The following is a 25,692-nucleotide window of genomic DNA, read 5'->3' as shown; positions in this document are numbered from 1 at the left end:
CTGTCTCTCTCTCCCCTGTCTCTCTCTCCCCTGTCGCGCTCTCTCTCTCTCTCTCTCCCCCGTCTCTCTCTCTCTCTCCCCTGTCTCTCTCTCTCCCCTGTCTCTCTCTCTCCCCTGTCTCTCTCTCTCCCCCGTCTCTCTCTCTCCCCTGTCTCTCTCTCCCCCGTCTCTCTCTCTCCCCTCTCTCTCTCTCCCCTGTCTCTCTCTCCCCTGTCTCTCTCTCTCCTCTGTCTCTCTCTCCTCTGTCTCTCTACCTCTCTCTGTCTCTCTGTCTCTCTCCCCGTCTCTCTCTCTCCCCTCTCTCTCTCTCCCCTGTCTCTCTCTCCTCTGTCTCTCTACCTCTCTCTGTCTCTCTGTCTCTTTCTCCCGTCTCTCTCTCTCCCCTGTCGCGCTCTCTCTCTCTGTCTCTCTCTCTCGTCTGTCTCTCTCGTCTGTCTCTCTCGTCTGTCTCTCTCTCTCGTCTGTCTCTCTCGTCTGTCTCTGTCTCTCTCGTCTGTCTCTCTCTCTCTCTCGTCTGTCTCTCTCGTCTGTCTCTGTCTCTCTCTCTGTCTCTTTCTCCCGTCTCTCTCTCTCCCCTGTCTCTCTCTCCCCTGTCGCGCTCTCTCTCTCTGTCTATCTCTCGTCTGTCTCTCTCGTCTGTCTCTCTCTCTCTCGTCTGTCTCTCTCGTCTGTCTCTGTATCTCTCTCTCTGTCTCTCTCTCTGTCTCTCTCTCATCTGTCTCTCCCTCCCTCCCCCTCCCCGTGCTTAATGGCTGTTACTGTTTCCCTCTCTGACTTTTTACTTAACTCCAGATAGAAGAATTAAAGGGGGCTATCTTTCTGTCCGTCTCTCAGCTGTATCATTGAATCTAAGGCCCTGAGTTTATGTGACCATGTAGGTTCAAACGTGGGCCTTGAGCAGAGCAGGTTGATAGTGACAGAAGTGTCAATATGTAGGCAGTCTCAGGAGAGCGCGGCTGGGTCACACATGTTAGCTATGTATGTCTCTATCTAAACAACATTCAGCCTCTGTCATTTCATCTAGATTAGAACCACTTCTCTCTCTAGGTCTCTCTCTCTCTCTAGGTCTCTCTCTCTCTCTAGGTCTCTCTCGCTCTCTCTCTCTAGGTCTCTCTCTCTCTCTCTCTAGGTCTCTCTCTCTCTCTAGGTCTCTCTCTCTCTCTAGGTCTCTCTTTCTCTCTTTCTCTCTCTCTCTAGGTCTCTCTTTCTCTCTCTCTCTCTCTCTAGGTCTCTCTTTCTCTCTCTCTCTAGGTCTCTCTCTCTCTAGGTCTCTCTTTCTCTAGGTCTCTCTCTCTCTGGGTCTCTCTCTCTCTCTCTCTCTAGGTCTCTCTCTCTCTCTCTCTAGGTCTCTCTCTCTCTAGGTCTCTCTCTCTCTCTAGGTCTCTCTCTCTCTCTCTCTAGGTCTCTCTCTCTCACTCTAGGTCTCTCTCTCTCACTCTAGGTCTCTCTCTCTCACTCTAGGTCTCTCTCTCTCACTCTAGGTCTCTCTCTCTCTCATTCTAGGTCTCTCTCTCACTCTAGGTCTCTCTCTCTCACTCTAGGTCTCTCTTTCTCTCTCACTCTAGGTCTCTCTTTCTCTCTCTCTCTAGGTCTCTCTCTCTCTAGGTCTCTCTCTCTCTAGGTCTCTCTCTCTCTCTCTAGGTCTCTCTCTCTCTCTCTAGGTCTCTCTCTCTCTCTCTAATCCGTGATTTATTTTAGACAGGTCTAAAGAAGCATGATATGAAGAAAATGTAATCTATTTCAGAAGAACAGAATACTCTGAATTGTCCTTATGTTAGGTCCTGATCTTGCTATGCCAAATGGCTGCGGGCTACGCTAGTTAATTTAGCAGACAAGATTTAAAGTGGTATAATGTGCTTCTTGCCTTACTGCACACAATCTGGGCATCATTCACAAGTAATAATATACAGTTGAAGTCGGAAGTTTACATAAACCTTAGCCAAATACATTTAAACTTAGTTTTTCACAATTCCTGACATTTAATCCTCGTAAAAATTCCCTGTCTTAGGTCAGTTAGGATCACCACTATATTTTAAGAATGTGAAATGTCAGAATAATAGTAGAGAATTATTTATTTCAGCTTTTATTTCTTTCATCACATTACCAGTGGGTCAGAAGTTTACATACACTCAATTAGTATTTGTTAGCATTGCCTTTAAATTGTTTAACTTGGGTCAAACGTTTCGGGTAGCCTTCCACAAGATTCCCTCAGTAAGTTGGGTGAATTTTGGCCCATTCCTCCTGACAGAGCTGGTGTAACTGAGTCAGATTTGTAGGCCTCCTTGCTCGCACACGCTTTTTCAGTTCTGCCCACAAATTTTCTATAGGCATGAGGTCAGGGCTTTGTGATGGCCACTCCAATACCTTGACTTTGTTGTCCTTAAGCCATTTTGCCACAACTTTGGAAGTATGCTTGTGGTCATTGTCCATTTGGAAGACCCATTTGCGACCAAGCTTTAACTTCCTGACTCATGTCTTGAGATGTTGCTTCAATATACCCTCATCATTTTCATTCGTCATGATGCCATCTATTTTGTGAAATGCACCAATCCCTCCTGCAGCAAAGCACCCCCACAACATGATGCTGCCACACCCGAGCTTCACGGTTGGGATGTTGTTCTTCGGCTTGCAAGCATCCCCCTTTCTCCTCCAAACATAACGATGGTCATTATGCCAAACAGTTCTAAATTTGTAAGTCGCTCTGGATAAGAGCGTCTGCTAAATGACTTAAATGTAAATGTAAATGTAAATTTGTTTCATCAGACCAGAGGACATTTCTCCAAAAAGTACGATCTTCTTCCTTGCTGAGCGGCCTTTCAGGTTATGTTGATATAGGACTCGTTTTACTGTGGATATAGATACTTTTGTACCTGTTTCCTCCAGAATCTTCATAAGGTCCTTTGCTGTTGTTCTGGGATTGATTTGCACTTTTTGCACCAAAGTACGTTCATCTCTAGGAGACAGAACGCGTCTCCTTCCTGAGCGGTATGACAGCTGCGTGGTCCCATGGTGTTTCTACTTGCGTACTATTGTTTGTACAGATGAACGTGATACCTTCAGGAGTTTGGAAATTGCTCCCAAGGATGAACCAGACTTGAGGAGGTCTACAAAAGTTCTTGGCTGATTTCTTTTGATTTCCCCATGATGTCAAGCAAAGAGACACTGAGTTTGAAGGTAGGCCTTGAAATACATCCACAGGTACATCTCCAATTGACTCAAATTATGTCAATTAGCCTATGAGAAGCTTCTAAAGCCATGACATCATTTTCTGGAATTTTCCAAGCTGTTTAAAGGCACAGTCAACTTAGTGTATGTAAACTTCTGACCCACTGGAATTGTGACATAGTGAATTATCAGTGAAACAATCTGTTGTTTGAAAAATTGTTTGGAAAATGACTTGTGTCATGCACAAAGTACATGTCCTAACCGACTTGCCAAAACTATAGTTTGTTAACAAGAAATATGTGGAGTGGTTGAAAAACGAGTTTTAATGACTCCAACATAAGTGCATGTAAACTTCCGACTTCAACTGTATATGGGTTATACTTGTAATGGTGTTTGTTTTTCACTGGTTGCCCTTTTCTTGTGGCAACAGGTCACAAATCTTGCTGCTGTGATGGAACACTGTGGTATTTCACCCAGTAGATATGGGAGTTGATCAAAATTGGGTTTGTTTTCAAATGATTTGTGGTTCTGTGTAATCTGAGGGAAATATGTGTCTCTAATATGGTTATACATTTGGCAGGAGGTTAGGAAGTGCAGCTCAGTTTCCACCTCATTTTGTGGGCAGTGTGCACATAGCCTGTCTTCTCTTGAGAGCCAAGTCTGCCTACGGTATTCAGGTATTCTGCCACTGTGTAATCTCTAGGGCCAAATAGCATTCTAGTTTGCTCTGTTTTCAAAAAAAAAATTCCAATGTGTCAAGTAATTTTCTTTTTGATTTCTCATGATTTGTTTGGGTCTAATTGTGTTGCTGTCCTGGGGCTCTGTGGGGTCTGTTTGTGAACAGAGCCCCAGGACCAGCTTGCTTTGGGGACTCATCTCCAGGTTCTTCTCTCTGTAGGTGATGACAGTTAGCGGGTATCGTCCTGCTCTGCGTGCATTATTTGGTGTTTTACGTTGTACACAGAGGATATTTTTGCAGAATTCTGCATGCAGAGTCTCAATTTGGCCTTTGTCCCATTTAGTGAATTCTTGGTTGGTGAGCGGACCCCAGCCCTCACAACCATAAAGGGCGATGGTGCTCTCTCTGTGTTTGCTGTCTCATTTATTACAAATTGAGTTCCACATTTCAGTTGTCACTTCAAGATTAATACCATATTGGGGTTATAATCCTTGCCTTTATGTAATTGTAATTGTCTCAGAGACCAAGGGTTGTTAATCTCCCTAAACATCTAAAGGCAGAGCCAGGCATGAATATTAAGAGTTTTGGTGGGCGTTATTTCACCGCGGAAGTATTTAACTGCTTATTGAAGTCGTGGAGGGAGAGAGACCATTGACAGAGACTATCCCATATGGTAGCCATTAGCATGTTTGCGATTAGCATGTTTATGACAAGAGATGTGTGGTGCTTTCATGTTGCTTGTGGCCTTTAGCTGTGACTTCCTGAACTCACTGTAAACTCTGGATTATGTTTGGATTGTCTGTATTGGTGCCTCACTGTCCTGTAGTGTGATGACACTATAGATGTACTATAGGGTTTAGTGGAGCGGTAGAGAGATTGTCCTGTAGTGTGATGACACTATAGATGTACTATAGGGTTTATTGGAGCAGTAGAGATATTGTCCTGTAGTGTGATGACACTATAGATGTACTATAGGGTTTAGTGGAGCAGTAGAGAGATTGTCCTGTAGTGTGATGACACTATAGATGTACTATAGGGTTTAGTGCAGCAGTAGAGATATTGTCCTGTAGTGTGAGGACACTATAGATGTACTATAGGGTTTAGTGCAGCAGTAGAGATATTGTCCTGTAGTGTGAGGACACTATAGATGTACTATAGGGTTTAGTGCAGCAGTAGAGATATTGTCCTGTAGTGTGAGGACACTATAGATGTACTATAGGGTTTAGTGCAGCAGTAGAGAGATTGTCCTGTAGTGTGAGGACACTATAGATGTACTATAGGGTTTAGTGGAGCAGTAGAGATATTGTACTGTAGTGTGAGGACACTATAGATGTACTATAGGGTTTAGTGCAGCAGTAGAGAGATTGTCCTGTAGTGTGAGGACACTATAGATGTACTATAGGGTTTAGTGCAGCAGTAGAGATATTGTCCTGTAGTGTGATGACACTATAGATGTACTATAGGGTTTAGTGCAGCAGTAGAGAGATTGTCCTGTAGTGTGATGACACTATAGATGTACTATAGGACACTATAGATGTACTATAGGGTTTAGTGCAGCAGTAGAGATATTGTCCTGTAGTGTGATGACACTATAGATGTACTATAGGGTTTAGTGCAGCAGTAGAGATATTGTCCTGTAGTGTGATGACACTATAGATGTACTATAGGGTTTAGTGGAGCGGTAGAGATATTGTCCTGTAGTGTGATGACACTATAGATGTACTATAGGGTTTAGTGGAGCGGTAGAGAGATTGTCCTGTAGTGTGAGGACACTATAGATGTACTATAGGGTTTAGTGGAGCGGTAGAGAGATTGTCCTGTAGTGTGAGGACACTATAGATGTACTATAGGGTTTAGTGCAGCAGTAGAGATATTGTCCTGTAGTGTGATGACACTATAGATGTACTATAGGGTTTAGTGGAGCAGTAGAGAGATTGCTGCTTTCTACAGTTAGCAGTTGGTCAGTAGCTCATCCACTGACTGACTGGATTGAATTTGGTCAAACTGTCTTCGAGACACGCTACAGACAGACAGATTGACGTCATACAGACGGGGCTGTGGGTCGATGGGGGTTTTTCCCCTTTGATTTACAAGTAGCGACCACAGGGTTCCTTTCCCACCTTCACTATAAAGCCATCTGTCTGATGAACATCCATGTGTTTTTCAGTTTCTGTGACTGCCATGTGGTTATTAATTAAACGTTGAACATGTACAATTTGATGTGTGGGTCAAGGTGTGCTTCATGCCTCTGACCTTTAACCCTAATCCTTCATTGTAAAGCCAGCTATCTGATGAACATACAGCCTGATGTTACGTGGTATTTGATGTGTGGGTCAAGGTGTGCTTCATGCCTATGACCTTTAACCCTAATCCTTCATTGTAAAGCCAGCTATCTGATGAACATACAGCCTGATGTTACGTGGTATTTGATGTGTGGGTCAAGGTGTGCTTCATGCCTATGACCTTTAACCCTAATCCTTCATTGTAAAGCCAGCTATCTGATGAACATACAGCCTGATGTTACGTGGTATTTGATGTGTGGGTCAAGGTGTGCTAAGATTTGAACTCCAGTTTGACATCCTGTTGATCTGGTGTGTTGAAGTCTTTGCTAAGGTCAAAGTGTGCTTCATTCTGTTAGACCTTTGACCTTTTTTGACTGTTCCTTGTTCTCAGGATCACCTTTTACTTCCCGCTACCAGCCACAACAAAGGAAGTAGGCCCAAGATGTCCGTGGTGTTGCCAGCCATGAACCTTAATGGTAAGTCAACTCCACTACAGATCTGTCACCATTATACATTTAATGGCTTCTCCACTCTGTCTCTCTCGCTCTCTTTTCTTCCTGTTCTCTGGGTTTCTTCACACATTGATTGATGTATACAACTGGCCTTCTTTAGACTAGTTGAGTATCTGGAGCAACAGCATTACAGGCTCAAAATGGCCAGAAACAAAGTCCTTTCTTCTGAAACTCGTCAGTCTATTCTTGTTCTGAGAAATGAAAGCTATTCCATATGAGAACTTGCCAAGAAACTGAAGATCTCGTACAACGCTATGTACTACTCCCTTCACAGAACAGTGCAAACTGGCTCTAACCAGAATAGAAAGAGGAGTGGGAGGCCCCGGTTTACAACTGAGCAAGATGACAAGTACATTAGAGTGTCTAGTTTGAGAAACAGACGCCTCACATGTCCTCAACTGGCAGCTTCATTAAATAGTACCCGCAAAACACCAGTCTCAATGTCAACAGTGAAGAGGCGACTCCGGGATGCTGGCCTTCTAGGCAGAGTTGCAAAGAAAAAGCCATATCTCAGACTGGCCAATAAAAAGAAAAGATTAAGATGGGCAAAAGAACACAGACTCTGGACAGAGGAACTCTGCCTAGAAGGGAAGGGACCAGTACGAAAAAGCACAAGAATTGATGCACTCAGTACTCGCTCTGTAAGTCGCTCTGGATAAAAGTGTACCTAGGATAGGATAAAGCAATCCTTCTGCCCCCCCCCCCCCCCTTAAAAGATGTAGATGCACTATTGTAAAGTGGCTGTTCCACTGGATGTCATTAGGTGAATGCACCAATTTGTAAGTCGCTCTGGATAAGAGCGTCTGCTAAATGACTTAAATGTAAAATGTAAATGTAAAACCGGCTTTAAAGCTCTCAGATGAAGGCTGCCATGTTAGAGAGTTGGCACTGGTACTGTAAAGACCTCAATCAGGCTGTTGATTGGCTAGTTCAACAGTATGGTACTGTAAGACCTCAATCAGGCTGTTGATTGGCTAACTCAAATAAAATACAATACATTTGTATTGGTCACATACACATGTTTAGCAGATATTATTGTGATTGTAGCAAAATGCTTGTGCTTCTAAACTCAGCAAAAAAAGAAACGTCCCTTTTTCGGGACCCTGTCTTTCAAAGATAATTTATAAAAATCTAAATAACTTCACAGATCTGCATTGTAAAGGGTTTAAACACTGTTTACCATCCTTGTTCATTGAACCATAAACAATTAACTGAACATGCACCTGTGGAACGGTCGTTAAGACCCTAACAGCTTACAGACGGTAGGCAATTAAGGTCACAGTTATGAAAACTTAGGACACTAAAGAGGCCTTTCTACTGACTCTGAAAAACACCAAAAGAAAGATGCCCAGGGTCCCTGCTCATCTGCATGAACGTGCCTTAGGCATGCTGCAAGGAGGCATGAGGACTGCAGATGTGGCCAGGGCAATAAATTGCAATGTTCGTACTGTGAGACGCCTAAGACAGCGCTGCAGGGAGACAGGACGGACAGCTGATCGTCCTCGCAGTGGCGGATCACGTGTAACAACACCTGCACAGGATCGGTACATCCGAACATCACACCTGCGGGACAGGAACAGGATGGCAACAACAACTGCCCGAGTTACACCAGGAATGCACAATCCCTCCATCAGTGCTCAGACTGTCCGCAATAGGCTGAGAGAGGCTGGACTGAGGGCTTGTAGGCCTGTTGTAAGGCAGGTCCTCACCAGACATTACCGGCAACAGCGTCGCCTATAGGCACAAACCCACCGTCGCTGGACCAGACAGGACTGGAAAAAAGTGTTCTTCACTGAGGAGTTGCGGTTTTGTCTCACCAGGGGTGATGGTCGGATTCGTGTTTATCGTCGAAGGAATGAGCGTTACACCGGGGCCTGTACTCTGGAGCGGGATCGAGGTGGAGGGTCCGTCATGGACTGGGGTGGTGTGTCACAGCATCATCGGACTGAGCTTGCAGGCAATCCCAACGCTGTGCGTTACAGGGAAGACATCGTCCTCCCTCATGTGGTACCCTTCCTGCAGGTTCATCCTGACATGACCCTCCAGCATGACAATGCCACCAGCCATACTGCTCGTTCTGTGTGTGATTTCCTACAAGACAGGAATGTCAGTGTTCTGCCATGGCCAGCGAAGAGCCCGGATCTCAATCCCATTGAGCACGCCTGGGACCCACTAGAGCCAATCACGATCAGGCCACGTAGCTATATTTTCACATAATTCTGTATGTGTTAACCATTAGGAAGTGTGTTTTGAGCTATCAGCACATTTGAAGAGCAGTCATCCAAGTCGTTGTTCACTATGCTAGGGTGTAAGGAGGTCTCAGAAACCAGTCCTTTATTACACAAAAACCACACTGTTGCTTTGGGCACCACAGGATTCGATCAAGTTCTCTTATCTCATTCCACAAGCAAACCTGTTCACCTCAAGACCTGTGTGATCGGTTAACATTTCTGTCGGAACTAGTTCTTTATTATATTTGTCATTCTCTTGTGGCCCAAAGTATTTTCTGTGTTGTCCTAACTGAACATCTGTTTGTGTTTTGGCCTTGATTTCCATGACAACATCGTGGTCTTGTTTTCTCTATGGTCCTTCTCTTGGTTGGCTGGACCACTGATACTGATTTAATGGGAGAACAAAGGCCATAGAGATGACCCGACTCCATGTTTGGCATCCATGGTAGGCTACGTACTGTACCTTATCTCTGCAGTACTGTCTGGAGTGGGTTAGCATCACCCCCCCCCCCCCCCCACCCACCCTCCCCACCCAGTGAACAAGAGCATTAAACTGACTTGGAAGGGTTTTGTCGTGTTGCGAGATACTGAGCCAAAAGATGAGTGTGAATAATTAAATGAATGATTCTGTTGTTCTTGGCTTTTCAACTGGCCCCGTTATTACAGAATGATTCTTGCTCTCTCTTCACATTTTCTCTTTTTTTTTGGCAAAATTGTGTTTATTGTCTTTCTAGATCTTTCTTTTCCTCTCTATTTATCCCTCTCCCTTCCTCCCTTCATTCTGGCTCTGTATGTAGCATCTGAATTGATTAGCGGTGAGCTAACCCAGGGAGGGAGTGAGTCAGTCAGTGGAACTTGATATTGTTACTCAGCAGGGAGGGAAGAGCACGGCATTATATTGGTAAAGACTCTCGCTCTCTGGGGCGTTGTAGAAGATGAATGAAGGTAAACATTGTTCTTGGTCCATCTCGTCGGGGTGGAATGCTTAAGGCCACACTGGGTCACTTGGTTTACTGAAGTCACGTAAATAGTGAAATCCGATAGCCGTTTTCCCACTAAATGTCCTGAATCCCCAACAATGATTGTGGTTGTATTCAAGGAGATTATACTGACTCTGTAAGATGTTTGTGGTATAATAAACTATGTCCATTTGAATTACAGGAAGTGTGGTAGATTGATTGGACATGATTTGGAAAGGCACACACCTGTCTATAAGGTCCCACAGATGACAGTGCATGTCAGAGCAAAAACCAAGCATTGAGGTCGAAGGAATTGTCCGTAGAGCTCCAAGACAGGATTGTGCCGAGGTCCCCAAGAACACAATACTTAGTACTTTGTTGAAGCACCTTTGGTAGCGATTATAGTCTTCTACAAGTTTGACACACATGCATTCTTCTCTGCAGATCCTCTCAAGCTCTGTCCGGTCGGATGGGGAGCGAGAGATCCTTGATGGAAACCTGCTCCAGAGCACTCAGGCCCTCAGAATGTCCTGTTGAAAGGTGAACCTTCGCCCCAGTCTGAGTTCCTGAGCGCTCTGGAGCAGGTTTTCATCAAGGATCTCTTGCTGCTTTGCTCTGTTCATCTTTCCCTCGATCCTGACTAGTCTCCCAGTCCCTGCCGCTGAAAAACATCCCCACAGCATGATACTGCCACCACCATGCTTCACCGTAGGGATGGTGCCAGGTTTCCTCCAGACATGACGCTTGGCATTCAGGCCAAAGAGTTCAATCTTGGTTTCATCAGACCAGAGAGACCATCTTGTTTTCTCACGGTCTGAGAGTCTTTAGGGGCCTTTTGGCAAACTCCAAGTGAGCTGTCAGGTGCTTTTTACTGAGGAGTGTCTTCCGTCTGACCACTCTACCATAAAGGCCTGATTGGTGGAGTGCTGCAGAGATAGTTGTCCTTCTGGAAGGTTCTCCCTTCTCCGCAGAGGAACTCTGGAGCTCTGTCAGAGTGACCATTGAGTTCTTCGTCACCTCCCTGACCAAGTCCCTTCTGCCCCGATTGCTCAGTTTGGCCTTGCGGCCAGCTCTAGGAGAAGTTTTGGTGGTTCCAAACTTCTTCCATTTAAGAATGATGGAGGCCACTGTGTTCTTGGGGACCTTCAATGCTGCATCCATTTTTTGGTACCCTTCCCCAGATCTGTGCCTCAACACAATCCTGTCTCGGTGCTCTACGGACAATTCCTTCCACCTCATGGCTTGGTTTTTGCTCTGACATGCACTGTCAACTGCAGGACCTTATATAGACAGGTGTGTGCCTTTCCAAATCATGTCCAATCAATTGAATTTACCACAGGTGGACTATAATCAAGTTGTAGAAACATCTAAAGGAGGATCAATGGAAGCAGGATGCACCTGAGCTCAATTTCAAGTCCCATAGCAAGGGGTATGAATACTTATATAAATAAGGTATTTAAAAAAAAATATATATTTGTAAAAACCTGTTCGCTTTTTGTTTATTGAGGTATTGTGCGTAGGTTGATGAATATTTTTATGTATTTAATCCTTTTTAGAATAAGGCTGTAACAAAATATGGAAAAGATCAAGGGGTCTGAATACTTTCCGACTGCATCTTTAGTTGGGCCAGACCCTTAAAATAGAAAAAAACTCTCTCAATACCATTATTGCTCCATGGCAGAGGAAGGGAGGGTAATTCTTTCCAGCTCTGCCTTGCTCTGCATTGCCCCCCCCCCCCCCCCCCCCCCCCAGTCACCAAATGGCTTTCATCTGGAGGGAGTGGATCGGTTTTGCTAATAGGGAACCATCGTTTGGTTTGTCCTGGACAATAACATGCATTTCGAATTCGGGATTGGGACTTTGATGTAATTCTTCCTAGCCACCGTGCTTCTACACCTGCGTTGCTTGCTGTTTTGGGGTTTTAGTCTGGGTTTCTGTACAGCACTTTGTGACATCAGCTGATGTTAGAAGGGCTTTATAAATACATTGAATTGATTTGATGTAGGTCATTGGCTATTTCTGAACAGTGGTATGTCTATGGTTCATTGATTCTGTAAAAGTTAGTTGACGTTCAATGATTTCCCAAATATTTCTGGCTGAAAGGGTTGGCTCCTTAAATAGAGTGAAGGACTCTCTCTGTTATGTTTAACGATCCCCTTCGTTTGAAAGGAGCTCAATCGATTGGAAGCGACGTGTTTAGAATAGAAGAATGTTTAGAAATGACTGACATCATTTTTTGATTACAGGTGTTTTTACTGTGGGCTATCGTCTCTCTCTCTCTCACACACACACACACACACACACACCACACCACACCACACCACACCACACCACACCACACCACACACACACACAACCCCCCTGCGTCTTTCCGATCTGAGTGTAACAGGAGTTAAAGGTTGAGCACAACAGTGCTGTCAGCAGTAGTTGTGTTCAAATGGTCCTACTCCTAACTCAACCTGACCACTGGGGACAGAAACCTAGGAGAGGAGCCCCTACCAGTTATATAGATATCTCTATATCAGACCAGTTCTGTAGAAGTCACGCTATATCAGACCAGTTCTGTAGAAGTCACGCTATATCACGCCAGTTCTGTAGACGTCACGCTATATCAGACCAGTTCTGTAGACGTCACGCTATATCAGACCAGTTCTGTAGAAGTCACGCTATATCAGACCAGTTCTGTAGAAGTCACGCTATATCAGGCCAGTTCTGTAGACGTCCCTCTATATCAGGCCAGTTCTGTAGACGTCACTCTATATCAGGCCAGTTCTGTAGACGTCACTCTATATCAGGCCAGTTCTGTAGACGTCACTCTATATCAGACCAGTTCTGTAGACGTCACTCTATATCAGACCAGTTCTGTAGACGTCACTCTATATCAGGCCAGTTCTATAGACGTCACTCTGTATCAGGCCAGTTCTATAGACGTCACTCTATATCAGGCCAGTTCTGTAGACGTCACTCTATATCAGACCAGTTCTGTAGAAGTCACGCTATATCAGGCCAGTTCTGTAGACGTCACTCTATATCAGGCCAGTTCTGTAGACGTCACTCTGTATCAGGCCAGTTCTATAGACGTCACTCTATATCAGGCCAGTTCTATAGACGTCACTCTATATCAGGCCAGTTCTATAGACGTCACTCTATATCAGACCAGTTCTATAGACGTTAGGGATGTGAAAAATGTAAAACGTTGTCTTAATGTTTAAACTGCCATTTTTTAAAATAGTTTAAACGACAAGGGGGGGAATTATTTAAATACATGTGAATTCACAGTGCAGATATGGTCCTGCGTATGACCGCTAGGAGGCAGTGCAATTCCATCTACCACAGTCCTGGCTACCAGACGATGTTCACCTTACTGCTGTCCCCTACCCACTCAGCAACAATGGTAGTTAATGCCGTTTCAGGTTCTCTGCTGTGTTCCTCTCCTCCATGTTCTCAGTGGTCAGTACATGGGAGGGACTTCATGTCCCACTTCTCATCAATGTGATGACTCGTTGGGGTGATGTATGACAGCGTGTTCATAGACGTCCAACTATCTGTTTACGCCACCTATGGGGTTTTTGAGAGCTCATGCTTTGTACTTTGTAGGGTTGGATACCGAGATACCCAGATTTCCCACCCAAACCAAACTCCCTTTTCCTGGGATAAATAACTGCGGAAAACCGGTAAATTCGAATAAACTCAGCAAAAAAGGAAACGTCCTCTCACTGTCAACTGCATTTCTTTTCCGCAAACTTAAAATGTGTAAATATTTGTATGAACATAAGATTCAACTACTGAGACATAAACTGAACAAGTTCCACAGACATGTGACTAACAGAAATTGAATAATGTGTCCCTGAACAAAGGGGGGGTCAAAATCAAAAGTAACAGTCAGTATCTGGTGTGGCCACCAGCTGCATTAAGTACTGCAGTGCATCTCCTCCTCATGGACTGCACCAGATTTGCCAGTTCTTGCTGTGAGATGTTACCCCACTCTTCCACCAAGGCACCTGCAAGTATACGGACATTTCTGGGAGGAATGGCCCTAGCCCTCACTCTCCGATCCAAAAGGTCCCAGACGTGCTCAATGGGATTGAGATCCGGGCTCTTCGCTGGCCATGGCAGAACACTGACATTCCTGTCTTGCAGGAAATCATGCACAGAACGAGCAGTATGGCTGGTGGCATTGTCATGCTGGAGGGTCATGTCAGGATGAGCCTGCAGGAAGGGTATCACATGCTCAGTCCGGGGGTACAACAAGCTCAGTCCGATGATGCTGTGACACACCGCCCCAGACCATGATGGACCCTCCACATCCAAATCTATCCCTCTCCAGAGTACAGGCCTCGGTGTCACGCTCATTCCTTCAACGATAAACGCGAATCCGACCATCACCCCTGGTGAGACAAAACTGGAAAAAAAAACTGGGACTCGCCAGTGAAGAACACTTTTTGCCAGTCCTGTCTGATCCAGTAACGGTGGGTTTGTGCCCATAGGCGACGTTGTCTTACAACAGGCCTACAAGCCCTCAGTCCAGCCTCTCTCAGCCTATTGCGGACAGTCTGAGCACTGATGGAGGGATTGTGCGTTCCTGGTGTAACTCGGGCAGTTGTTGCCATCCTGTACCTGTCCCGCAGGTGTGATGTTCGGATGTACCGATCCTGTGCAGGTGTTGTTACACGTGTTCTGCCACTGCGAGGACGATCAGCTGTCCGTCCTGTCTCCCTGTAGCGCTGTCTTAGGCGTCTCACAGTACGGACATTGCAATTTATTGCTCTGGCCACATCTGCATTCTTCATGCCTCCTTGCAGCATGCCTAAGGCACGTTCACGCAGATGAGCAGGGACCCTGGGCATCTTTCTTTGGGTGTTGTTCAGAGTCAGTAGAAAGGCCTCTTTCGTGTCCTAAGTTTTCATAACTGTGACCTTAATTGCCTACCGTCTATAAGCTGTTAGTGTCTTAACGACCGTTCCACAGGTGCATGTTCATTAATTATTTATGGTTCATTGAACAAGCATGGTAAACAGTGTTTAAACCCTTTACAAGGAAGATCTGTGAAGGTATTTGGATTTTTACAAATTATCTTTGAAAAACAGGGTCCTGATAAAGGGACGTTTCTTTTTTTCTGAGTTTACATTATTTCTATGAACATCATGACCTGAAATGGAACCGTTAAATGATATGCAATGTGTAAATCTGTCTTCTCTACGGCCTTTTCTCTGCTATCTGCATGATCAAACATCAACGCTCAGGGTGGGGACAGACAGCACATCTCAGTATGGAGCTCAGTTTACAATGTATGTGCACTAAATATACAAAGGTATGTGGACACCCTTTCAAATTAGAGGATTTGGCTATTTCTGCTGACCAGTGTATAAAATCGAGCAAACAGCCATACATTCTCCACAGACAAACATTTGCTGAAGAATGGCCTTACTAAAGAGCTCAGTGACGTTCAACATGGCACCATCATAGGATGCCACCTTTCCAACAAGTCAGTTCGTCAAATTTCTGCCCTGCTCGAGCTGCTCCGGTCAACTGTAAGTGCTGTTATTGTGAAGTGGGAAGGTCTATGAGCAACAACGGCTCAGCCGCGAAGTGGTAGGCCACACAAGCTCACAGAATCACGCTTCACCATCTGGCAGTCCGACAGACGAATCTGGGTTTGGCGAATGCCAAGCGAACGCTACCTGCTCCAATGCAATGTGCCAACTGTAAAGTTTGGTGGAGGCAGCACTCTGTATCACCCCCCCAAATGCATGACATTAAAATGATTTTCGAGCTTCCCTCAGCCATCACCAGCCTTCTTCCTGAGACTGACAGTGGGTGGAATGCTGTAAGAACACAGAATAAAACAATGAATAAACAGCCCCATGAGGGTAGTCATTGTCCATTACTGCTAATCACTTAACACTTTATTTTAATATTTTAATATTTCAGTGTATATTACTTAGGTTTTATCTGATGACTTAATTACTTTAAGGAATGAAAAATAATAATCTCATCTCAGGTAGTAGCAGCCAGCCAGACAAGCATCTGTTATCTCTGTTCTCCCCATTTGAACGAGTCATCCTATTTAGCGAGGCTAGTAGTAGCTAGCTGGCTGATTTTTAAATAACGGTACTACTACTTCGAAGTAGATAAGGCATACTTTCAAGACTACTTATTACCAATTTCTTCAACTATCTATCAGGTAGAGCTACCTCAGGAACTGACTCTATCCCTCTCGTTGTTGTGTTGTGTCACTCCTCTCTCATCATATGGTCTGTGTCCTTGGCAGGAAATAACAGGCGCAATGGCTTATGGGCATTGTAGTTAATTACCACGTTTACAAGCTGAACATTTGCCTAATGAAAACTGCAAGTCCCTTCAGCCTAGCGTCCTGCATAGTTCTTCACTTAGTTTTTCTTGTGAATTATTTGGTTTCTCTCTAAAGAAACGTCACGTTGAGCTCACAGAAAAAAATAACTAAATAAAATTGAAGTAATTTAACCAACTTCGGTCAATTAGTTCTGTAATAACCCCCCAAAAACTGAATTTTGGTTAATTGCTCAGCAGTAGAGGAGTTGATGTTCTATTACCTGCAGTCAACAATGCATGATGGGAATATTTTTATGTTTTGATGCTTTAGTATTGAAGGAGAACTGGCTGGATTGGTAGCTCGGTTGGCTGGATTGGTAGCTCGGTTGGCTGGATTGGTAGCTCGGTTGGCTGGATTGGTAGCTCGGTTGGCTGGATTGGTAGCTCGGTTGGCTGGATTGGTAGCTCGGTTGGCTGGATTGGTAGCTCGGTTGGCTGGATTGGTAGCTCGGTTGGCTGGATTGGTGGCTCGGTTGGCTGGATTGGTAGCTCGGTTGGCTGGATTGGTAGCTCGGTTGGATGGATTGGTAGCTCGGTTGGCTGGATTGGTAGCTCGGTTGGCTGGATTGGTAGCTCGGTTGTTAGAAGCATTTTAAATGGCCCACTGACTGACTGTCTTCTTAGAACATAATTTGTTTTTGTTGACTAAAATTGCCTCTAACAATTCCATTATTTAATTTGCTGACGAATTGCTTAGTTTTGGATGCCAGGAAAACAAACATTCCAAACTGGGCCCAGTGCCCGCTCTTATCTCCATAATCTTTGTCAAACTGGCTGACCACTGAATCCCAAATTCCCTCTTGAATTTCCACTAATGTTGTTTTGTCAGACCCAGAGGCTGAATCAAAACAAAGGGGAGTGACGCACACACACACACACACTGGCACACAGAAGACTATCGTGCCAGACTGCCACTGACGTTCCGTGTGGGAAGGAAGGAGCTTTCTGGAAGGTGTCCAGGTGGCACGAGGAAAAGGGGAAAGGAGAGACCTGACACACGGACACACACACACACACACACACACACACAGACACAGACCTGGGGGGCTTTTGGTAGGTACCTCAAAGTCATGCTGTTTGAAGTGGGACCATCCGTGTGTGTGTGTGTGCTTGCGTGTCCTGGCTGTCTCAGTGTTTTGGCCACTCAGTCAGCGGGCTAAGGAGAGTTGGGACGTTTGGTAATTTGTTAGAAATGTTTGCCAACAATGTGCAGAAACCCAGTTTTAGGAATAACTTATATTTCATGATGTTTCTCTAGCCCACACATGCTGTAATGCCATCGGTGTTGGGTTTCTCATGGCCTAGCCTCTCATACCCCCATTTCAAGCAAATGTAGCTGGCTGTACAAAACCCTCTCTCTAAGGTGACTTTCTGCATTGCCTGTAAAACTACTTTAACCCCCCCCCCCCCCCCCCCCCCATGCAGCTGGAGATAGAGACATCATATAGGGACCCCCCTCCATGCAGCTGGATATAGAGACATCATATAGGGACCCCCCCTCTCTCACCACAGACCCACCACTACCAGTGCTATAGACATAGTAAGAGATATGAAGTGTCAGTGGTTTGGTGATGTAAACCTAACCCGCTTGCAGGGAGCCATTCAAACACACTCTCCATGCTCCATCTTCCTCTCTCCTCCTCTACCTCTCTCCCCCTCTTCCTCTCTCTCCCCCTCTTCCTCGCTCTCCCCATCTTCCTCTCTCTCCCCATCTCTCACTCTCTCACACACACTCACACACACAGAGGCTTTACTTATTTGTTATTTCTCTCTCTGGTTTGCATGTCTGTCTTTGTTTAGAGCTGTTGTGTTTCTCTCTACAGGAGAGAGTGCCAGTGGGTGACTCACCTCTCCTCTGTTTACCTCTCCTTTCATCCCTCTCTCTGGCTCTTAACCCCTAACTAACCGCCCACTCCACTCTACTACTATGCTAGTGGCATCTACTCCCTCTCTCTCTGTCATAGGGAGGGGTATGAGGAGGGAAGGTATAGCCGGGCCCAGCTAGGCTTCAACTGAGGAATCTTGCTTGTTTTTTTTCTAATGCGCTGATTCTCCCTGTCTCCTTAACAGACCGTGTGATCAAGGACAAGGAGTTTGAGGTGATGATGCAGATTGACTGTGAGGTCACAGACACCAGGATCATTCACATCAAGTCCTCCAGTATCCCACCATTCCTGCGTGTCAACCGCACCGGCACCCTGTACCCGCCTTCACCTGCGGACAGCGAGGCCACGCCTCCTGTCCAGGTGCTCATGGGTTCCGCGTAACCTCTGTCAACCAATCGAATGGACTCACAAACCCGTTAACTTCCACCAACCAATTGAAAAGATGGAACAGCAACAAAGGTCTGTTCTGCTCCACCAGTTTAACAGGTGGAATAATAACAGTCTGTTCTGCTCCACCAGTTTAACAGATGGAATAACAGTCTGTTCCACCAGTTTAACAGGTGGAATAACAACAGTCTGTTCTGCTCCACCAGTTTAACAGATGGAATAACAGTCTGTTCTGCTCCACTAGTTTAACAGATGGAATAACAGTCTGTTCTGCTCCACTAGTTTAACAGATGGAATAACAGTCTGTTCTGCTCCACCAGTTTAACAGATGGAATAACAGTCTGTTCTGCTCCACCAGTTTAACAGGTGGAATAACAACAGTCTGTTCTGTTCCACCAGTTTAACAGGTGGAATAACAACAGTCTGTTCTGCTCCACCAGTTTAACAGATGGAATAACAGTCTGTTCTGCTCCACCAGTTTAACAGATGGAATAACAGTCTGTTCTGTTCCACCAGTTTAACAGATGGAATAACAGTCTGTTCTGCTCCACCAGTTTAACAGGTGGAATAACAGTCTGTTCTGCTCCACTAGTTTAACAGATGGAATAACAGTCTGTTCTGCTCCACTAGTTTAACAGATGGAATAACAGTCTGTTCTGCTCCACTAGTTTAACAGATGGAATAACAACAGTCTGTTCTGCTCCACCAGTTTAACAGATGGAATAACAGTCTGTTCTGCTCCACCAGTTTAACAGGTGGAATAACAGTCTGTTCTGCTCCACCAGTTTAACAGATGGAATAACAGTCTGTTCTGCTCCACCAGTTTAACAGATGGAATAACAGTCTGTTCTGCTCCACCAGTTTAACAGGTGGAATAACAGTCTGTTCTGCTCCACCAGTTTAACAGATGGAATAACAGTCTGTTCTGCTCCACCAGTTTAACAGATGGAATAACAGTCTGTTCTGCTCCACCAGTTTAACAGGTGGAATAACAGTCTGTTCTGCTCCACCAGTTTAACAGATGGAATAACAGTCTGTTCTGTTCCACCAGTTTAACAGATGGAATAACAGTCTGTTCTGCTCCACCAGTTTAACAGATGGAATAACAACAGGTCACATGTTTCTATTTACCTTGCATTCTTTTTTTTAATTTTCTACAGATCAGAGAGAATTTTTAAACGATTATATACTCAAATGTATTTGACTGAACTTTAGTATCAGGTTTTCTCCCTTATCCTTGATTTGGATTATGCAATACTAAGCTAGCTCAAATGGTCAGGGTCAGTTAGCCATTCTGTTTTCAGTCTGGACTGACCAGAGCCAGGCTCTGTGTGTGTCTGGACTGACCACAGCCAGGCTCTGTGTGTGTCTGGACTGACCACAGCCAGGCTCTGTGTGTGTCTGGACTGACCACAGCCAGGCTCTGTGTGTGTCTGGACTGATTGACTGTGGCCCTACACTCCTCTTACCAGGGTAATTGCTGAGCAACAGCAGGGGGCCGAGCATTGAACCCTGAGTCACCCCAACATAACACAAATACTTTCACCCCAAGGCTGCCATGTTGTTCTCTCCCTTTCTTTCTTTCTCTCTCTTTCTCTTCTTCAGTCTCCATCCCTCACATCTCTTTTGTTTTATTGAGGTTTTATATAGAAGTATTTCATGCTGATTCAAGTTATTATCACCCTCGTCTGATACCATTGAAATGATTACAGCAATAGTGGCATACACTCAGGAAGTAATGTCAACGTGTTAAAGCTAAAGCTGTCCAACCACTAGAAAGATGAAATATCTTGGTCACCGTTGTTTCTCTGTTTTACGTTTTGTTTTCAATATAGTGCAGCTACGATGAAAAATTCCTATTGGATGTGTTTTTTGTTTTTTTTTACTTCTGTTTGCACTGTGCGAAAAACTTTGGGGAATGTTATCCTCTACAGAAAATGTTATTTGTTGAAGTGCTATCCTCTGTTTTTGAATAGATGCCACATCTGTAATGAAATGTTGTCATACCTAATGAAAGTATATAATATACATACAGTATATTTCATTGATGTGATAGTTATTATTCCCCAAATATATGTTCTATTTGGGGATAAATCATATTGTATAGTGTGACTATGTCATTGTAGACGTTTAGTTAGAAGTTTCATTTGGAGAGAGTGGATAGTAGTGTGGGTAGTGGATAGTAGTGTGGGTAGTGGAGAGAGTGGATAGTAGTGTGGGTAGTGGAGAGAGTGGATAGTAGTGTGGGTAGTGGAGAGGGTGGATTGTAGTGTGGGTAGTGGAGAGAGTGGATTGTAGTGTGGGTAGTGGAGAGGGTGGATTGTAGTGTGGGTAGTGGAGAGAGTGGATTGTAGTGTGGGTAGTGGAGAGAGTGGATAGTAGTGTTGGTAGTGGAGAGAGTGGATTGTAGTGTGGGTAGTGGAGAGGGTGGATAGTAGTGTGGGTAGTGGAGAGAGTGGATTGTAGTGTGGGTAGTGGAGAGAGTGGATAGTAGTGTGAGTGGATTGTAGTGTGGGTAGTGGAGAGAGTGGATAGTAGTGTGGGTAGTGGAGAGAGTGGATTGTAGTGTGGGTAGTGGAGAGAGTGGATAGTAGTGTGGGTAGTGGAGAGAGTGGATAGTAGTGTGGGTAGTGGAGAGAGTGGATAGTAGTGTGGGTAGTGGAGAGAGTGGATTGTAGTGTGGGTAGTGGAGAGAGTGGATTGTAGTGTGGGTAGTGGAGAGAGTGGATAGTAGTGTGAGTGGATTGTAGTGTGGGTAGTGGAGAGAGTGGATAGTAGTGTGGGTAGTGGAGAGAGTGGATTGTAGTGTGGGTAGTGGAGAGAGTGGATAGTAGTGTGGGTAGTGGAGAGAGTGGATAGTAGTGTGGGTAGTGGAGAGAGTGGATAGTAGTGTTGGTAGTGGAGAGAGTGGATAGTAGTGTGGGTAAGTGGAGAGAGTGGATTGTAGTGTGGGTAGTATGGTGTTGGCTATTTGAAGGTCATTGTTTTTTATTTTATATAAGCCCCAGGACTTTTAATTTCCATGGACAAATAGAAAACATACTTACACATTGATGAATGGACTGTTAGCAGCTGAAATATCAGAAAAGAGATGAGAAATTATCTCTATGAAATATCAATGTGTCACAGTCTTAACGCTCGTCTTTGAAAAATCCAACCGTTTTTAAAAAAAAGTCATTTAGATTCAACCGTTTGGCAAGGAGCAGCAGCGTTTGGAAGACCTAATCCTAGTGAGTAAAGAGGAGTTCATGTTGACCCATGTCAGTTGTCATAGTGACCCGAGATGTTAACCCTAACCCGTCTGTCCACTTGGCCTGATTGCACTTTTATTGAAGTGCACTTTAACAAAAATAAACCTTTTCTGTTGGCAGAGGATCCCAATGCTCAGAATATGGATGCACGTATGACTAAGTCGTTTGGATAAAAGCGTCAGCCAAATGGTATATATTATGTGTATTATAATATTTAGCTTACGGAAAAGAGCGTTTATAAAAATAAAAATAAAAAAATATAAAGAATTAGTTGCCACGGGAACGCTTTGTGAAATGATAGGGCATAATACTTTTTGTTTTAAACATTAAATAGTTTTGCACCATTGCTAGGCAACCTGCTTGTCTCAAAAGTCTAGATCTTGATTCACTCACTTGATTAACTCACTTCCCAACTGCATTTGCTAATGTTAAAATAGTTTTGATTTGTAATACTATTGTGACTCAGTTTGGTGTATCCACGCGCGCTGTTCTCTGGCTGGGAGTCCTGATTTATAATATCCTTTGTACGATTGCTGGTTCGTTTCAGAAAGCAACAGGATGATTTTTCTCCCCCAAATATTGTCGTTTATAAGCATTGTGTTTGAACGAGTGTTCTGACTAGCGCAACAGCGATTCAACCTTTAAATGTGACCCTCTATCCACTCATGTCTGTGTTTGTGACCCCAGCAGTTATATTGTGCATTTATTTGCTTAAAAAACACGTTTTATTCAGAGTAATGTCATTTTGGCTATGTACCCATGATTATTCAGGGAGCTGAGAGGAAAATTATGACAGTTTCCACCTGATGAAGATTTTTGTATAATATTGCTAAATGCAAGTAAATAAAACACTGGATGAAACTTTGGATGTGTGTGTGTGTGTGTGTTGTCATGGTGAGAATCACAATGGGTCAGATCAGCTTGGCAATCGCTGACAATAACCAGATCTTCTCTCACCCGCAGAGGGGATGAGGGGACTGGGGTGTGGAGGTTTTGACACCTCCACACCCGGTCGTAACTGAAGCAGAAGAGGACTCTCTCTTTCTACTCTCCAGTATTGGCTAAAGGAATGTAATTTTGTCTCCAGAGACCTTTTGCCCGTCCAAAACTCTTAACGTTCAAAAAGTGAATACCGGAACAATATTTCGAACATAATAATGTGGGGAACTATGGAAAACAAATGTAATATTGGTTTTCATTTTGTGATGTCATTAAAAACGGTATAACGGAAATATTGTAACTTGAAAAGTATATCCTCTTTATCTGTCAAGTTTTCATCCAATATGGAAAACGATTAAAGTATTTTTGTTAAGATAGGAATGTGATTTTAGTTTTCTAATAAGATAATTGTTTTTGATGAATACTTTTCACAGTAACTAGCCACGCCCCGAGTGAGGTCAGAGAGCTTGTCAGCATGACGGAACACCCTTTTGACCAAGAGTGCATAAAAGCTTGGAAGAGAAATCAACCTGTCGACCAGGAAACATGAGGCGTTTTGCTACATGTTTGTAATGGTTGAAACTTTTAACCTCAACACGAGGTGAAGAAATAAACGCACCTTCCCCTGAATAATCAACACGAGGAGTATGAGGTGACAAACTCCCCTCTCAGACAATCACTGGTACAGCTGATTAGCTGTCTGGAGTCAAATATCTCAAACTCTTAACCATCAGATCCTACTACGAGTCTCAAATCACCATACGCTACTCTCATCACCCCACTAGAACCATCGGCACGGCTGGCTTATCTTCAAATGAGCAACTTCAGGAGCGAATGGAATTGTGAACTCTGTAGTTCTGTTCAGGACTACACGACGGACAAAGGCACCCACACGTAAATACTTTAATGATTTCTTATTCCAAACGTGCGGCGGTTCGTGTGCAAACTATATGATTGTGAGAATAGTTCTAGAATGTCTCTATGATAAGTCTCTCTTTCTCGCTCTTTCTTTTGCTCTCTTTCTCTGGAAAAAAATGCCATATTGTGTCAGTCTGCTAGGGACCTTTGTCTCATGTAGTAAGTGTGTGTATTCTGTGTTATTATTTGGTTAGCTAGTAAATAAATAATTAAACAAATTGGTATAGTACTGAATAATGAGCAAGGCTGGGGTTTTTCTCAGATCCAATAAGGTTACGACTGTTCAGAATGATATTAATCATTGCCTCTTATCATAAGATGATTGTTCAGAATGATGATATAAGAGGTCATGATTAATCAGATGACTGTTTATTGAAGAAATAGATATACACCTTATAGAGTTTAATTCAGGAGATGGTAACTCTTTAAACAACCTTTTCCGTGGTGCCCCAAATCTAAATTATTTAATTGTTACATGAGTCAATTAAACATAGTGGAAGCAATAACAGTCATCAGATGAATGAAAGTAAAGTCACGACATCTATTTACTTTTCAAGTCATTCCAGAAATGTTATTTCTGAGAAATAAGGGTTTAAAATGGGTTATCTTTAGGTTGACCTCTGTGTGTTACAGTAACTCCATGGATATAAATCAGAGACCAGGGAGATTACAGTGAAATGCTCCTTCCTTCTGCACTTTGTAGAGTTGTGGGTCTCGAGTCTTGTCTGGTGTGTTTCTGTTTTTAGCTGGTCGTTTTCCATCCTGACAGTTCAGATTAGATTGCTGCTTACATGAGCTAATTATGGCCACTTGGACTTCAACTATATATTAAAACCTACAATGGAGATTTTTTTTTGGTGTAGTTTCACTTCTTTATTGCAGTCTCTACAAACAGTACAATCTGATAGGAAAATAATAAGTGCATTCCACAAGACTAAGGGAAACTGCTATGTAAAGTATCTATACAGAGATTCAAAGGTACTGTAGATATACAAGGAGCGGACAAAACATTAAGAACGCCTGCTTTTTACTTGACATGGACTGACCAGGTGAAAGCCATGATCCTTTATTGATGTCACCTGTTAAATCCACTTCAATCCGTGTAGATGAAAGGTAGGAGACAGGTTAAAAAAACATTTGAAAGTCTTGAGACAATTGAGACATGGATTGTGTATGTGTGCCATTAAGGGTGGGCAAGATAAATTAGTTAAATGCCTTTAGACGGGGTATGGTAGTAGGTGCCAGGCACATCGGTTTGAGTGTGTCAAGAACTGCAACGCTACTGGGTTTTTCACGCTCAGCAGTTTCCCGTGTGTATCAAGAATGGTCCACCACCCAAAGGACATCCAGCCAACTTGACACAATTATGGGAAGCATTGGAGTCAACATCCTTGTGGAATGCTTTCAACACCTTGTAGAATCTATGCCTGAGGAATGAAGGCTGTTCTGGGGGCAAAAGGGGGGTGCAACTCAAGATTAGGAAGGTGTTCTTTAATGTTTTGTACACTCAGTGCCTTCAAAAAGTATTCACACCCTTTTGACTTTATCCACATTTTGTTGTTTTTTTCAGATTTTTACAAATGTATTAAAAATTAAAAGCTGTAATGTCAATAAGTATTCCGGCCCTTTGTTATGGCAAGCCTATATAAGTTTAGGAGTAAACATTTGCTTAACAAATCACATAAATTGCATGGACTCACTCTGTTTACAATAATTTTTGAATGACTACCTCATCTCTGTAGCCCACACATACAATTTTCTGTAAGGTCCCTCAGTCGAGCAGTGAATTTCAAACACCGAGGGCGGTTTTCCAATTCCTCGCAAAGAAGGTCACCTGTTAGTAGATGTATAAAACAATTAAAAGCAGACATTGAATATACTTTTGAGCATGGTAAAGTTATTAATTACACTTTGGATGTTGTATCAATACACCCAGTCACTGCAAAGATACAGGTGACCTTCCCAACTCAGTTGCCGGAGAGGAAGAAAACCGCTCAGGGATTTCACCATGAGGCTAATGGTGACTTTACAACAGTTATAGAGATTAATGGCTGTGATAGAACACTGAGGATGGATCAACAACATTGTAGTTACTCCACAATTCTAACCTAATTGACAGTGAAAAGAAGGAA

At 43.8% G+C, this 25,692-nt stretch overlaps 1 protein-coding gene across 2 annotated transcripts in view; it reads left to right on the top strand.

The window, feature by feature from the left end:
• The window catches only part of atf6 (activating transcription factor 6), a 105,262-nt gene extending 82,693 nt beyond the window's left edge, over positions 1 to 22,569 (top strand). The window contains exons 15-17 of one of the 2 annotated variants that reach the window (XR_008761902.1): positions 6,518 to 6,602; positions 18,250 to 18,818; positions 18,901 to 22,569. Coding sequence is in view for 1 of the 2 variants with exons in the window: in XM_055943820.1 (XP_055799795.1) it covers positions 6,518 to 6,602; positions 18,250 to 18,446 (282 nt within the window). In the remaining variant the exon portion in view is untranslated. Of the gene's footprint in view, positions 1 to 6,517; positions 6,603 to 18,249 lie in introns of both variants that reach the window. The other variant, XM_055943820.1, reaches the window with a different exon arrangement.
• Positions 22,570 to 25,692: the final 3,123 nt, after the last annotated feature.

The sequence above is a fragment of the Salvelinus fontinalis genome, chromosome 14, assembly GCF_029448725.1.
Source record: "Salvelinus fontinalis isolate EN_2023a chromosome 14, ASM2944872v1, whole genome shotgun sequence".
Classification (NCBI taxonomy): Eukaryota; Metazoa; Chordata; class Actinopteri; order Salmoniformes; family Salmonidae; genus Salvelinus; species Salvelinus fontinalis.
Note: the sequence above shows the minus strand (reverse complement) of the source record. Positions and strands in the feature narration are given on the sequence as shown.